A 17,638-nucleotide genomic window follows, 5' to 3' on the forward strand; every position below is an offset into this window, starting at 1 on the left:
CATTTGGAGAAAATGTCTACTGTTCAAAAATTAAGCCTTTCCGATTCCTTAGTTGGCAAGCCCACAGTGCTAAAAAAAAAACGAAAGCTTACACGTGACACCTAGTGCAAGAAAATAGATAGACATCTACTCACTTGCTATTTTAATAGCAAGTGAGTAGATGTGCCTCTGAAAAGTCTGATTATTTCATCCCGCTGTCAGATCCTAATCAAACTGTGTTTTGTAATGAAACATCCATGAGCGATCCCATAAGTTTTCTTTCTATAACATGTTCACTGCTGCATGATCTGAATTTTCTCGAAACAGCTGAAATCTGCAAGCCTTGCAATATCTTCAGTTAAATTCTAGATGGAAGAGTTACAAACGCTTCTAGCTAGAATTTAGATCACATTTGATAACGTAAAAATAATTTATAACTTTAATTTTATTATTTTAATTTTTTTATTATAATTATAATTATTTTAACTTTACTTCCAAAATAAATCAATCCGAAGTTTAGAAACACTTTAAGAAATGTAAAAATGAGAAAGCGACTTCATGCAGTTATTGTCCAAAACAAATTTCATACAAAAAAAAATCGAACACTGGTGGACTGATGAGGCATTTAGAACATACGCTAGAATCACATTTTAAAAGAAGTTTTGAGGGAAATACGGAACTTTCAAGTGCTCAAAAGAATTTAGGTTGATCGGTCAATTTTATACTTTGGCAAGACAAGAAAGTTAAGTGAGATTGTATCTAAATTGGCCGCCGAAGATGGAATCTCAGTTCGAATAACAGCCAATAGTCCTTTTAACAGCGAATCGATTTCAAAACAGAAATATATCACTAAAGAACCAGTCTTTCGCCTTCTATGAACATAAAAAAGAAGAGCGATTTAAAAAAAATAATTAAAAATTTTCAATTAAAATTTAAAATACATATATTACAAATTAATAGAATCGGATCACCGTTTTAGTCTTACTTTGGATCAAGAGACCAGTATCGGAAATAACATATATTTCAGTATTGTTTCATTCAGATGACACAAAAACTTTTAACTTAGGATTAGTTCAAATACCCGCAAAAACGTTCATCGACTAATGTTCAATATATTATTCACTTACGAAGCAAGAATTTGGAATAATGTTGAAAAACATATTGTGGCTCTATAACGACAGACGGAGCGAAGATATCGAAATCTAATGTGAAAGCTTAGTTGAACATTTACTCTCCCTTAATCATGCCATTAATTTAACAGTTCCAAATTGTATAATCCAGGAATTTTCAGGAGTTTTGGGGGAAAAACTGTCTAGAATCTCAGAAACAGAAAAACAGCTGAGACTCAGAAAAACCCTAGTTTTTACTCAACAGTTCGCTGATATGCCAGAGTCAGGCGTTGTTAGGCTTTTTTTTTTTTTTTTTTTTTACCTTGTGTCTGGTGCGATTAAAATTACTGACTCCATTGCTCGCAAAAAGAAGTGACTCGCTTCACTGGCCCACTGAAAATGTATTCTGATCTTTATGCGAAGTGCCGTTCGATTAGTGTAGTTCGATTTTAACAAAAATTAAAATTGCTGAACAATTTTTCTTCCGAATCTTAAACTTTAAGTTGATCAAATTCTTCATTCGTTTGTTATGCTGACGGATGGAACAGGTGTAAAATCTTAGGCTGTCTGCGCCATTGTAAACGTATATTTTATTTTTGGCCTATATGTTGTATCTTTACTCTTCTATCTTTATTATATTCCTAATTCTTTATAGCTTTACTCTAATGCGCTTTTTCTCTCTTAACCTTTCTCACTTGCTCTACTGCGTACTATGTTTTTCCACCTTCCGTATTTACTAGCTGTATGCCTGAGAACACTGAAAATTTATTTGTAAGACTGCGCCATCAGTATATCAAATAATTCGGCATAAGACTAAATAAAACGTCCGGTAGATCTCTCTCTATCTTACGAGTGAAACTTCCCTCAACAAAGTTTACATAAACAGTCGTGGTTCGTAAGTAACTAAACTGCACTTTTATTGCCTTAATTGTTTCCCCGCTCACAAGTCCGATTTTTATTTCGGAACAGTGCAGTTGTAAAATAAAGGATCAGGCAGCACCCTTTTAACAAATAATTAAAACACATTTATTTACATTAATATGAAATATACAAGAAACAAACGACAGGGAGGTTGCTTTCTCTACCCATCTAAAAATCTTTAGCATAAAATTAGAACCCTTTCACTTCAATACTAAATAATCTCTTTAACTCAAGTACTTATTAACTCTCTGCTTACAAATTCAACTTATTAAACTTCTAGTTTACTCGCAAAGAGGTTAGCTAAATCTGTAAAAAATTAACTTAGTTATTTTTTACAGATTTTTATATCGACTTCTAACATGCCAATTGACTGTCTTATGGACACTTCTAATTACTAATAAACTAACTCTTAACAGTTCCTATACAATATATCTCCTAGATTATAAGAGAAAATATACAAAACGATATAACTTACAGAGGCTCTGTATCATACATTCAGTCAAGAGTCTTGCACTAAAGTCTTTATGGCTTTTCTTTCATCTCGAGTCTTAGGCTTCCTTCGGGCGTATCTTGCTTCAGCGGTATCACGTTAGAACACTGATTTGAACACGACGTTAGCGGGCTTATGGACTGTGGTACTCGAATAGCACATGTAAAAGGTTTCAGCATACGGGCAATTCTCCTCGGGATCCTACTTCGGTAACTTCTGCTTCGAATTGCCGCCACTTCTGCTACTAATCGCCGATGACTGCAACTGCCGCCGACAGGCTCTGGCTCTTCTCAGTAACAGCGCTTCACCTTTGCTCTTTAGGCACTTGGATCTCGGCTCTCCTCTTTGTAACTGGGGCCTTGCCTTTCCTCTTTTCCGCCACTGCTCTGATTCGGACTCCGCATATAGTCTCAGCTCGCTTCCACTCTGGTTCCAACTGTCTCGAATTCCGACTTCTGATCTCTCTCTTGACGTCTGGAAGCCCCTTATGCTCTGCTCAGTCTCCTTTTAATTTGCGATCCGGGAGCCTTGCACTAAGGGTAGTAACCCCAAAGAATTCGGCATGACTCCTTCATCTTCTTTTTAGTTTTACCTGCTCTTTGTTCTCCACCGTGCAATCTTCTGATCGTATCTTGCCGGGCACGGAAACTTGTCTCTAAAACTAGCGGACCTCTTTGATACTTTGCTTCTCCTTTCAGGCCGCGGAAACTTCTCTAAACCTAGTGGCACTCTTGGATACTAACTTTAAAGGTGTTAGCGAGCGCTTGTAAGCAATTCTTATATGCAAAACTAGTAAACAACTTTCCTGTGCTCTTACACATAACTATATACAAAGTTCCCCGATGGCAGAGCATTGCCTTTGTTTTTGACATTAAAACAGTAAATACATTCACTTCCCATAGGGTTAACTACATTAATATTTTGCAAAATATACATAGAAATAAACAAGGTTATTTACAGTTCTCATCGGACTTGACCTATGTAAAAAATCGATGTAAAGCGCTTTGATATTTTTAAGCTACATCGAGTTTTTACACAGGCACTGTTCCAGGTTTAAATATTCAGATCGAGTTTTTTATGCTTTTTAAAAAGCGTTTATATTTTATTAGAAAGGTCCTAAGGTAGCTTCCCTTCTCCTCCACCCCTTAGGACTGGTCGTTTTCCCTAATGAGGTGTTTATGAGATTAATGCAACCGGCTTGTCACTCGTCTGCTGCTTCCCCTAAGGGCAAGTATTTATGACTGTAGATCATTGTGTGTTCACAGGGCCGGTTTGTCTGTTCTGAGGAACGAAAAACCCTCTACCTCCGTATGAAACCGGCTAACTCACCTTTAGTCGAAAGAGACCAGATAAAGGTTCTTCAAGACCAGGTAGCTTTAGGTTATCAAATTTCTGCTACCATCTAATGAATTATTTCTCAAGAAATATATATTTTGTCATCATCATCACCATCGTCAAATTCCTGACATGTACCCTCAAGTACAGGATATGATAGTACTACATAAAAAATTTATACAGGGTATGATAGTACTACATGAAAAATTTATATCATTACTAACCTCCTATCTACAATTTTCCTCCAAATCAGTCTGTTACTTGTCAAGACTCCAACATTATCAGATCTCATATTTCTATCTTCTAAGGCACTTTTTACCGCATCAATCCACCTATATCTTGCTCTTCCTCGAGGTCTTTTTCCTGCCAACCTGGCAGAGAACACTTGTTTTGCTAATCTTTCCTCTCACATTTTGTTTAAGTGACCAAACCACCTGAGATTAGCTCTGCTAACGCATTCCTGGATGCTGACAATGTAAAGTTCTTTCCTAATATCCTCGTTTTTAATATGATATTGCCATTGATGCCATCTGTTCAAAAGACCGCAGATGTGAGAGTCCTAAGAAATATTAGGGGCACTCACATCTGCGGTCTTTTGTGAAGTGTTTTGCTTCTGACCCAGCTCTCATATCCATAAATTAAAACTGGTTTGAAGACTGTCTTGTATACAGCTGATTTAGTGTTTTGACTAATTTCTCTCTTATTCTGTATAAATTTATTCAGTTGACTTCCTACCATACCAGCTTTGTTGATTCTGTTGTCTATTTCCATATTTAATTTACTTCACTAAAAATCGTGCCTAAGTAGCTGAAATGTTTTACTTGTTCTGTAGGTTCTCCATTCACAATGCAGTTGATATTTTAATGCTTCTGCCTATTTTCATTGTCTTTTGTCTTGTTATTGCATATCTTTTGTTGAAGCAAAAATATTTTTTTCATTTTTGTGCTTTATATCAGGACATTAAATGTGTCTACTAGTGTTACTTTTCTTTCCATAAGAACTTGGAATATCCAAACCGTAACTTGCAGTCAGCTGTGCGAAAAGAAAGCCGTGGCCCGTAACGTTCTTTTATATTGGGTGAAGTAGCTCATGACACTTTCTCCCCCGAACAAAAGTGGCAGCATTTGAAAGAACGTTTCATGAAAGTTGGTTATGAATTTTGCACAGCATTGGCAAGTCACAAGCAATCTGCAGGTGTTTGTGTTTGTCGATTAGCTTTGGATTCAAATGCACTTCACACTATGACACAGATAAGAAAAAATAAAATAAATGATAGTTAGCGTTTTAAGTTAGAATGGTTAAAGTGAGCGAATAACAAATTTTAGCTTGAAAGTACCTGGAGATGGCCTGCAGGCATCGACAAGAAAAGGAATGTTGTCTGCCCTCCGATCTTTGGAACTTCTGCTTTAAGGTCTACGCCTAATCAAGGTTCACCAAACCGAAAAACGAGTTTCATCTTAACGTAATGAACTTTTCTTTCGTTATTTTTTATAGTCGTATTGGTAATTTAAACATACTGAAAAAAAGTATACTTTTTGTTGCATGTCATGAGAATGAGCTCCCTCATTAGAAGCAGCAACAAATCTATGTCCATTAAACATCACGTTGGTCTAATCAACTTTTGCAGATTTTTTTTTTTATCGTTAAACTCATCAATATAATCAATTGTAATAATTATCACTTTGTATGACACTTACACGTCGCGGCTAGATTTAAATCATTTTCACCAGGTTTTGAGATGGCACTAACTACACCTTTTCTAACTTTTATTAATGTAAAGGACTGGTTTCTCGTCATTAACTAAAAATTCCATTCATTAGGAGGATCCTTGACACGCTTGACAGGTGGTGCTCCCCTTCGCTAAAAAAAAGCAGCGGAATGTGCAACCCTAATGAAGGCTGTTACAAGAAATAGTGTGTTGCTATATTATTATGTCTGCTTATGGTAAAACAGACTCATGAAAAACCTAAATTGAAGAATATTGGTTATACTAATACCCACAAAGACGACCTCCTTAGCATCTAAATATATAGATTCTTCCTCCTCCCTCTTCTTCCCCCAAATTGGGAAAAAAAAAAAAAAAACCGGATGTATGCAGGCTACTTAACGTACATTACGAAGTTACATAGTAGAACAATGATGTGTTTATCAACATGGAAGTCCTTGAACCATCTATTTAAGATAAAAATACACATATCTTTAGGACATAATGAAGGGATAGGGGCCTCACTCCTATAGTTATACCCTTTTAAAATCTGATATCCAGCATAAAAAGCATATACGATTGCCCGTGTTCTGTATTTCATTATTTTTCGCAAAATATGTAGCACCTTTAGGATTCGTTTTGTCTTTGCGTGTGTAAAAGCTGTGCTCTCTGACTAATAGGAAGCTAACGAATTTACAGTTACAAAAATCCGTTGAGTCAAATATGACCATTTTCTGTGGAAGAACGATATTTTCGAAGAACAAAACAAACATACATTCATGAGCCAAAAACATATGACCGGCTACCTAGTAGAGTCTCCTTTGGCTTGCTCTGGGCATTGACTGCACTAGTGCACAGAATGTGTCCTGATGTATTCTAGACTAACTAGACAGAATAACATCCCGGAATAGGCAGCAACCGAGCTAGGTACCGGCATCAACCGGTGGACGGTGCATTCCATATGATCCCACAAATGTTCGATGGGATTCTATTCAAGTTACAGATGAATGCACATGGAACGCTTGGATATGATCTTCGAACTTTGGGACACGGGGCATTGTCTTGCTCAATACCTGGTCCGAAACAATCATGAGGTAAGAATTGATGGTCAAGGTGTGTTTAGGGACGAGAGAACTATTGATGTCTCCATGAAAACATCCAATACTAGGACACCGCCACCACTGGCAGGTTTTCAGCCAACCGTGCAGTCTGGTTGCCGAAAACAGGCTGGGTGGGCATTATGTTTTGGCTCTTGATTGTATAAAATAAATAAACCTTTTAGATTACATAAGTAAAACAACTTTAAGTTCATTGTTCATTGTTGTGATAAATACTTCTGCGCAAGAACGCTGTCATGAAAAAGCGTCCTTTTATTGTTGTCTTATCATTCCCATGCTTGAAAGTTGAATGGAAACTAACATTTTTATTTATTTATTAAAAAAAAAAAAAACCGCAAGCGCTGTTATCTAAATTGTGACTTGTTCAGATAGCTCAATGTAATTGGAAGTCACGGACATGTGACTACAGATACATTCAGAGTAGATTTCTTAGAGGCATGCAAGAAAGAGAAAGATTATTTAGATATACTTAAAGAAATAATTATCGTGGAAATTTACAGCCATTTCTCTGAACTTCATAAACACACAAAAATGTTCAGTGCTATTGGACACCGCTTAATGTAAAATGGAAGATCCTTTATAACCGAATGCTTTTTCTAAAGCATGGTGGAAAGGCTGGTTTGTGGATATATTTTTCTGCAAGAATTACTCATTCCGTAGCGATTATGGTATGAAAGACATGAAAAAGAGTAATTGGCTTTTTCCGTCATCTATTTCAAAAGTTGCAGCACCCCCACGATTTCAAGCCACGAGCCGCCACTGGTTAGGAGGCACGATATATGACGAACTGCATTTCACAAAATATGTTTGCCAAGTAAGTCCAGTTCAGATGGCTTCAAAGAAAAAAAATAAATAAATAAATAAAAAATTGATAAACAAATCTGAAGAACACTTATCCGATCCAACCATAAGTGTATCGAAAGTTTCCGTTAAAGAGTTTTATGCTTCTCCACGAGCATACTTGCAGCTGCGAATCTTAGTGAGCAACAACCGTAGAAAACCTACATCAAGACCTTGTGTATTTGTTCACTCGCTGTTATCGTGCCTTTACTTGAACTCTGTTAGCATAAAACAAACTAATGGGTAATAATTTAGTCTCTCTCTTGACTACATGCAAGTTATATGACTAGTTCTTATATTATACTTATAGTTATATTTCTGTTCCTCAAATATGGTCTTCGATTTCTTTTTTAAACCAATATTCTTAACCTTTTTTTGTTGTTGTTTTCTTCTCTCATCCATACCCGTCCTTGTGCGATTCCAAAAACTTCATGCTCTCCTTTCTTAAAAACAAAAAAAAAACTTCAGAGAATGAAGTTTTTTTTTATGTTTTTAAGTGTTGAAATTTTAAGTAGCAGTAGTAGTATTTATTTATTTATTTAAAGTTCAGCTTAGTTTTATGTTGATTAATAGAAATGTAATATTTCAAAAAATGTTTTTTTTTTTCCTTTATTTAAGAGATATTGCAATTGACAAACAGTCCCGGGGCTCACATAGAAAATGTGGGCCCAATTAGGAATTTTTTTTTTTAATGTAGCTCCCACTCACCAATGCTTTTATGTAAATATGTAGTATATCAGTACTGTGGGTGGGCTAAGAATTTTTTTCTTATTTTTATTAATTTTATGTATTTTTTACATACTCCAGAAATCATTCTAGAGTGGGCCGGTGAGCGATGAAATCCATATCTCACCTAGACTAGACATTCACAAATTTTATAGCGCTGTGAATTCCTGCGGAATTCACAGTGCAAATCCACCTAAGGATTCATATTGCAGCCTGTTGGTTGGAGAGAAGATATCAACGCTAACACTCGACCAACCAGGCGCAATAATGAGACAGTTTAAGATAATTAGTATCGAGAATATATCTCATCTCATCTTCCTTTCCCTCTTTCACCTTGCGGTGTCGAGGGTTTATTAATCATCGGGCCTCAAGCCGTTCACAGGATAAGATGGTCAGCCCTACCTACGCCCCGGTGTATCCTGTGTTCTGTAGTGTTGAGTTCTCACGGCCAATTTGCCTGCTTTGCGGGATGAAAACTCCCAGATAAACTGGTGGAAAAAAACCCTGCTGTCCACGCCCAAGACCGGCTAACTTGGCTATGGCTGAGGAGGATCCCTCAGCTCCTCACGTCACCGACGGGAATCGAACCTAGGACACTCCTTCCCGAGGCATATGGTTGCGATGCGCACAGCCACTAGGCTAACCGCGTGGACATCAAGAATATATACTATTAAATAATAGAAATTAAATTATATATTTATTGATTAAAAAATAAACTTTTTTTATAAAATTTTTCTTCCTTTTTGTTCAGTAAAATGTTTCAAAATTTAATCAGAATTTAAATTTCTTCACGTAGCGTAGCTCTAGTTGACCCAGTCAGTCCAATCGTCTTAAGGTCAGCCCTGTTGACGAATTACAACTTTATAAAACATTTTTTTGCTAATCTGGTCTGCTAAATCTGAAATTTTAGCACACAGTCGTTCGTTCAGTATATTCAGGGCGTAAGGTGTGTACGTCAAAAGACCGATCATTCTCCTCATTCCTTATAGGATATGGGGAAGTTTCCTTCCGGTTATGTAGTCTCCTTTTCTTTTATTTTTTGGGGGTAGGAGGAGGACACCAAATCTTAGTGAGCCCATTGAAAAAGTATTTATAACTTTAGGAGCTGAAACTGAAAAGTTGTAAACAAGCACATCCTATTAAGCTCTCAAGTGGGGAGTATCGTCCGGACCAGAAAGGTTTATTGTATTGTATGGAGAGAAAAATCATAGTATTGCTCCTAATCACTGTTGTAGAGTTGAATAAAAAAAAGTCTTATAATATCTAGCGCTATCTCATAATTACAACAATGGGAAAAAAGCCTTCATAAAATTGTGTATAATTATATTTTATCACAATACAGCTTCTGTTCTCAATCTCTTTCAGTTACTTCCAAAAAGAAAGTAAAAACTACGAATGTAAAATCTGTAGACTAGTCATGCATGACCTTACGTCATCGTTTTTTTTTCTGAATTTACAAGAAAAATTACATAATTATATTATGTTGCTAGAGTTTCCAGCGAGATATGATCATAAGCACGCAGTTTACTACAATATATTGGCATCCTGGATAGCTTATGAATGTAAATATATTAGGGGAAAGAGAGTTTCAGTTGCAAATTATATGCATTACTGTCGAGTATTAGATTTAATGGCAGATAAATGACATTTATAAAGTACTAAATGTATCGCAGAGAGGCATTTATATTATCTCTACAGTGAAGCAATAACGTAGACCCGTGTTAAATCACGTTGCAAGGATATGTGAAGAACGTGAATATATTTAAAATATGACAGTAAATTACATTTTCATTTAATTTTACATGCTTACTTCGTTCGTCCTACCTTGGCTTTGTAATAACGTGCAGCCATGAAGGTTTTTAGCATTTCATTAATGCACGATTCGCCTTATAATCATCTCTGATCAGCTTAACACTCTTCTAATACGTGATGAATAATTTACTTTGCTGTTGATGACCAGCCGCATTCCTAATGGATTCGAATTCGGAAAAATATAAATTAAGACGCTGCATTCATATATAACCAACCAGCATTCATCGCGACAACTGAAGGTCTATAACATGTCACAGTTTCCTAAAATAGAATGAAATTAGATTACACACTATTTTTTTATTTATATATCAATCTGTCTTTAGCATCTGAAGTTCGATTCCCTTTCTGACTACCACGCTATTTTTTCTAAATAGCAGACTTGACCACCTCGTCGCTTCATACCAACAAAGACCCCAACTTTGTCCTCTACCTCCAGGCATAAGGAGAGGAGCCTGAAGAGAAATATAAACCCGGATTAGGATGAAAGGAATGGCAGGTAATCAGGTATGTGGGTCAGCTCATAAACATCATATACATGCCGTTATTATTATTGTTATTATAATTATTGTTTGTTGGTTGGTTGCTTGTTGCAAAGATACTCTCAAAAACAGTTTATGAAAAAAAAAAAAAAAAAAGCCTGCAGTTTAACCAGAACTGGCTGTATAATGGAAAATACGATGCGGATTATTTGTAAGTTTGCCAAGTACCATTAAATAACATTTGAAATACAGAGAAAATTTATTCGTAATTTTGAAAAAGCTTGGGTAATTAATTATAAACGAATAACATTGACATTATATATCGATTAATATAACATAAAAAATAGAATACAATGTATTCTAAATAGAATCAAATTCAACTAAAATGAGTAATGCACCAGTTTGAAAAAAATCATTTTCATTTTGTTAGCTATGATTAAACAAGTGTCTTGACAACAATAACACTGAATATTAACAGTTTTACAAGATAAATATAAATGAAATCAACTGACCGTTTTTTCTGTAATAATGAAATCTAAATTTCGTATTGTTAAATAGTTTAAGATCATACTTAAAAAAAAAAAAAAAATTACTAGGATAGACATTGGCGAGCCAGAGTCTATCGTTATTTACGAATCGCTGACGAAAATACGAAATTTTAACGAAAATATTTACGAAAATCTGACGGACCGACCCTGTAGGTCTTCGGGAAAATACGTACTTGGATGTTAATAATGTAAATAGAATAATGGGACGAAGCCCTATAGTTGGATTCTAGTCTAGGAGACGAAGAAGCTTTATCAGCGCTTTTAAACAGAAAATGAGTTAGTTGGTCTCATAAAAGGGTAAAAGGAATTTTTCTGCTGGATTTTTTTTTCTTCTTTTCATCCTGAAAAACCGACCAGAAGAACACATGCAGTTTAAACACGCAAAAATGTATATTTAGGCATAAGATTACAACCTGCCTTTATTCTTATAAAAAATAAAATAAAAATAAAAAAACGGTCACGAAAGCCATTTTAGGCGGTTTGTGGGCCATATAAGTTGCGGCACATTATTAAATGGGATAAGCCTCCTTGCAATTTGTAAAAATCCATTTCATGTAATGGATTTTTGTAAATCTCCATCCAATAAAATAATATATGCAGTTAGAGTCAACATTAAAATTTTACACACGCTTACTTACAGTGAAATCAATTATTAAAAGGAGGACACTTACAGGTCACACCGCTTGTCATACCTCAAACTAAGGATGATGTGGTACACTTAAACTTCAGTGATATAGCCGTGAAAGAAACAAAAAAAAAAAAAATTAAAAAACAGTAGCTAAAATGAAGCTGGGAGTCTTATCGCCCATTGTCACAGTTGCGCTACTATCTTTGGTGGGATTGAATGCACTTCTGTTCACAGTGTATCCCTTCCGTGAAACACACCCGAAATAGTTTGGGAAACGTCTGAAAGTCGTATGTAGTAAGTCTAATTAGGAAACATCCAACTCACCTGAACAAGACTTCCGCCGAATTACATACTTGTGTCCCACAAGATCTCGCACAAACATCTGACACATCAAAATTGCTGGACGAGGGATGTTTATGTTGCCCGCGGCTAACAGTTCACTATTCTGTCGCCTTCGTCTGGCCCACATTCCACTCACCTGGTGGTCACGGCTGGTTCTACAATACTGCCATCTAGTGACAAACTTTGGATATATATTTTAATAAACATCTATTTTATTTTTTAAACAAATGGGAATTGTAACTATCCGGTATATGATTTTTTTCTAAATTTTTATAGTTTATTTTGCTATGTTGGTCATCAATCATGGTAAATAGTTCACATCAGTGCAAACTTTGATTATTTTTACTGCCTCCCATAAAAGTCTTATGCAAACGGATATTTGAATTACAGTTTCTTTAGGTCATTTTAGCTTTGTTTATCTCATGCATAATATCCTTAAGAAAACTGACAGCATTGAATCATTCGTCATGAAAATCAATAGCTTGACTTTTTCAAACACAGTGTAAGGTGTTTAAAAACTATATACAATATATATTTGTAAGAAATTTATAGGAATAAAAATTATATCGCATAAATCATAGTAAAATCTAATTATTTTCAACTTTGCCATCATTATATATTATAAAGTACCTACCATTAACGTTGTGGAAAATAACAGAGCTTCTCCTTTGCAAAGCAGTGGGAAACAGTAGAATATGTCCTTTTCCCCTTATCAAACAAATATTATTTACAAGAGGAGGAGGATTACCTGGCCTCCGTGGTTCCCAAAACAATAAAAGTCTCATTGAGGATCACCGCGTCCTAATAAATAGTTTCAAAACGTTATTTATCCCATTTGCTGAGAAAGAGATTTTGTTAGAATCGATTTCTCGTCAACAATACGCAACAAGTTTGCTGTTAAAAACATCCACAAAATGATGAGATTCTTAATGCCTACGCAACTCGGAAGACTGCCCACTTTCTACTGCCAAAACAACTATTATTCTGATGACCTCGTTAGTCAAATGAGGTCATTATAATATAAAATAATATTACATAGTGCACAGATGACGGATGTTTACGTTACTTGGGTTTGTTGATTTAATAACGTTAAAGATGTGTTCAAATAGAGTACAGTTTTAACATGATGTAAATAGAAAAAGAAAACATAATATGAAGCGAAACGAACAGACGTATTTTTAAAAGTAAACAACAACATTCAGAAAGGCCTTCAGTTAAAGCGTTACTTACATCATCGCCTCCGTGGCGCAATCGGCTAGCGCGTTCGGCTGTTAACCGAAAGGTTGGTGGTTCGAGCCCACCCGGGGGCGTTTAATGTTTTGTTTAATTAATTTTATTTCTTTTGTTTTCCTTTCGATCACTGGTCAGAGTTTTTTTCATTACTTTGAATGAACAAAGAAAGAACACGTAAGTCTAAACTCTGACCTTCCTATTGTAACAAGGAATGCTTGCTGTAGCACTGGGATAATTATCAAAATTTTTAAATAAGTTTAAAATCTCTATACACTGTCGTTGATTGGCTAATAAACATAAAAGTTAGTTTCAGTCATTTACTTTGTCTGTTTACCTGCTATTACAGTACTAATGAGCGAATGCAGCGCGGTATAAATTGAAAAGCGTCGTATGAGGCGATCGTTGTAAAGCAAAGAGTCGTAAGGCGGGATATTGCTGTATTTTCATTTTCATTTCTAATTCACACTACCAGAAGAATTGTTTTTTCGCTTGATGGCCATTTTCACAAAGAATAACAATTTGAAAAAATCACGAATGAAAATATTTTATCATACAACAGATGGAGCGGTAGTTATTAGACTTTATGATGAAGCGTTCGAAGTTCAAAATAAGATGATAAGATTCACGTTTGCCACAGCATGGACAAATCGTCTCGTGCTGTACTTGACTTCGCTTGGCGTACTACCACAAATCGTCTCGTGCTGTACTTGACTTCGCTTGGCGTACTACCACAAATCGTGGCATGTGCTTCCGTCGAAACTATATAGAAGAGAGGGAATCTGTTTCAGCACATATTATATAGCAATAATTAAGGGAAATTGCGTTTTTAATTGGTATATTTAAACTAACTCATAATGAACATCATCTGTATATATTGGTAGCTTAGTACGAGAACGGAAATGAACCTCTAGAGTGAAAACATTTCTTTCCTCCCTAAAGTAAACATGCATCATTGAAATATGACTGAGACATATAAATTGTTAAGGGATGCTTATGAAATAGATACCCAGGATATTTTTCAAAGGGCTGGCGGAAGGAAGGGGATAGAGACAAGAGGTCATTCTTGGAAGTTGCGTGAGAGAGAAGAGTGCGACATGACTTTTTTGCATATAGAGTGGTTAGTGAGTGGAATTTATTGCCAAATGAGATGGTGAGTGCTCAAACATTGAACCAATTTAAGACGAGGTATGATAAACATTATCTCTGTTAGAATGCATCTTACTATTGCCTCCCTCGATGAGTCTTGACTCCAGGAGGTGTTTGTATAATAATAATAATAATAATAATAATAATAATAATAATAAAGAACATCATACTGCATCCAACCCAAGCAACAGTCTCCCTTCCCCTCCCAACACGCATACAGACATTCGACATTCTGCACGCCTTCAATCCACGCCTATATAAACTTTACTTGTAGCAGTAAATACGGCGTGGACATTTTAATGGTTTTTATTTTATTTTAATTATTTTTATTTATTTATTTTTACGATGAGATAGCTGTCGTAAGCATGAGCAGTCGTAAGTCGAGGACTGACTGTAATACTTCAGCTTAACACGATATCCATAATAAATGATGCTAACAACCCTGGTGATTGTTTTATGCATGGCAAACTTCCAGTGTATCGAAAATTTAAGTAATAAAATTAATTTTTCTTATCCTCTTAGTTGTCGAGAACATAATCATAAATCTACTCATCATCACAACAGTTTAGTTTTAATCTACTCATTAAAGCTAAACATGCATAATTGAAAATTATTTCAACCTTCAGAAATATAGGTATTTTAATGATAGTGAAGTATACTGCCTGCCCAGTAGACAGCGCACCGGCTGTTCACTTATATAGGCTGTGATTTGAGTCTCACTATGGCATAGATGGGAACATCTTTAGGTTGTTGATAGAGTTCATCACCCGGTGTAAGACGACCATCTTTCTTATTGGAGGCCTGAAGTGGTTCCATAGAAGTTCCATGATTGGTTTGTATACCTGGGTTTCCGGATTACTAGCCCTTAGAAGACCCAGTTCTAATGTACAGTAAATTTACATCCTTTCGTAGGATGCACATAACAATAACAAAACATTTTTAACAACTAATTGTTAATTGCTCATATCTTTCTAAAGTAAGATAATTCTAAATGATCGAATACCTAACATGTCGAATAACTGTCGAAATTATCAAATATCGAAGATGACCAATGACTCAAATCAAATATTGGTTGTCTTCGAATATCGAAGGTAACCAATGACTCTTAATCAAACGGAAATGGAACAGGTTGGGATTATTCAGTGCCCCTTGAAATTTTGGGGAGGCCTCTGAAGCCCAACATTACTTAGGCCATACTACAAAATAATAATAATAATAAATAAAATAATAATAAAAAAATTGACGTAAAAAATTTCATTTTTTTATTTCATATATAAATTTCACATATATATATATATATGACAGAAGAAAAAAAACTCTGTCATATATATATATATATATATATATATATATATAAGACGTCAGTGCATGACCTCAATAAAATCTTCACGCCAGAACAACTAATAAAATACTGGTCTTCACTAATGTTAATAACTTACTAATGTACTTCTTGTTGTGACGAAATTTCATAAAACCTACCCAAAGTCAGATTTAAAGTTCATGTGGCCCTTAAGCTAGAACTTTTAAGAGCTCTCTCTCCCCTGTACTGAGTAAATTTTAGATAATTTGAGGTATTTGCCTCGAATATATGTAATGTGAGGCCCTAAACTATAGCTTGTTCATATTCAGATCCCACCGTTCATATTCAGATCCTGTTATTAAAAATGGACATAAATATTTAGGAATAGCGTCGAAATTGGTTTAAAAATAACAAAAACATTGTGCCTAATTATCCACTTAATCTGTTAATTCTTGTAAAGTAGTTTTCCTTCCTTGAAATATATTAGTTAATTACTAAATACCTCTCATTCATTAAGCGAATGCTCACACCTTATTTTATTATTTATTTATTTATTATAATGATTTATTTATGATTCATTACAGAAAAGAATCATAAATCATACTAGTATTAGATTAACTTGATTTTTTTTTTCAGGCGCTCCATATAAAATGAAAAATATTAATTACCATGTATAGAGGTGGCTTTATTAATTCCACCTCCAGTCAGCATGTCTTTTCCGACATACCGATGGCTTTACCAACCAAACCACTGCATATCGTAGAAAAATAAACGTTTATTGATCAAACAGAATAATTCATAATGCATTATGTATAAAAATATGTAAAAGTGAAAACCTGTGAACAAATATTACATGTATGTACATCAAATAATGAACCAAACGTAAACGTTCTTTATTATTCATTTGTTTATGTATTGTGTAGGTTAATGCTTGCAGATGCCAGAATTATGTCTTCGTGTAGTTGTCCACTAAACTGAAACAGATTTTCTTTTCCTTTTTTTCCCCCGGGATTTCTTCCCCTACCCCTTTATTTTCTCTGGCATTGTTCTTTGTCATTCAAGCTGCATTCAGTAATTCAGATCTGTGCTTCTTGCCATCAGTTAACATCAGCTGCTTAATCAAGCGTACCGGAAGAGATTGTAAACGCTACAATATCATCTACTGGAATATTCATAAGTGGTGCATTCGCAATCCCACCTGTTGCATTCGAAGTTTTCATATCCAGAACATCACTGGATAAAAGTGAACGTGTGAGGTTGAATTTTCTGTGGGTTATGTATGTGAATTCCGCTAAGCTAGAAATCCTGCGCTGATATTTTCGGCTTCTGTGGCTTGATTCCTTGCTGTGTTGCAAATTTCCAAAGTGGTGGGAAAATAAATAAATAAATAAATACGTGACTGGCTTGAAGTACTATAACATTATTCCGCTCGGACATTAGAACAATGAAACGTGGCCACATTTTGCGAAATACATTTTTTTTTTTTAGCCAATCTATATAACATCTGTGTTGTTGCTGTATGAAAATGTTTCATTCATGGTATCTCATTTTCAAATATGATTCGATTATCGACACAAAACAGATATATTCACAATAGCATTCATACACTCTTCAGAAACAGGAAAAAAACTTAACTGTCGAATGCTCTACCGGTAATTTGTCATTGTACAGTAAACCCTCGATTTTACGGACCTCGATTTAATGGACAAAATTTCCAGGGTCCATATGTCACATGCGAAAATTAACACCCTGTTAATTTTAAAATGCTTTTAACCAAGATTTGCTTATAATTAAATTAACAGGTTATTTATTATTTTTTTTTTGTTATTCCTGTTATTTTTAACAAATTTTGGCGAATAAGCCATCATATGTTGGGAAACGCTGTAGTAATTTAGCCGACATAAATGAGTCACCGCTCATAAAACAT

General features: G+C 35.0%; 1 protein-coding gene and 1 non-coding gene across 5 annotated transcripts in view; one reads left to right on the plus strand and one right to left on the minus strand.

The window, feature by feature from the left end:
- Positions 1-13,149, minus strand: part of LOC150102711 (beta-1,3-galactosyltransferase 1-like) — a 34,393-nt gene extending 21,244 nt beyond the window's left edge. For 3 of the 4 annotated variants that reach the window (XM_090398839.1, XM_090398840.1, XM_090398843.1), the window contains exon 1: positions 12,667-13,149. Coding sequence is in view for 1 of the 4 variants with exons in the window: in XM_090398843.1 (XP_090254969.1) it covers positions 12,667-12,817 (151 nt within the window). In the remaining 3 variants the exon portion in view is untranslated. Of the gene's footprint in view, positions 1-12,014; positions 12,151-12,666 lie in introns of those variants that run through there. The other variant, XM_090398841.1, reaches the window with a different exon arrangement.
- A 119-nt stretch (positions 13,150-13,268) lies between these two features.
- TRNAN-GUU (transfer RNA asparagine (anticodon GUU)) lies at positions 13,269-13,342 on the plus strand. Its single transcript has one exon. It is a non-coding gene; the product is annotated as a tRNA-Asn (tRNA).
- Positions 13,343-17,638: the final 4,296 nt, after the last annotated feature.

The sequence above is a fragment of the Typopeltis vanoorti genome, chromosome 10 (genome assembly GCF_054136105.1).
Source record: "Typopeltis vanoorti isolate ZY-2024b chromosome 10, IOZ_Tvanoo_1.0, whole genome shotgun sequence".
Taxonomy (NCBI): Eukaryota; Metazoa; Arthropoda; class Arachnida; order Uropygi; family Thelyphonidae; genus Typopeltis; species Typopeltis vanoorti.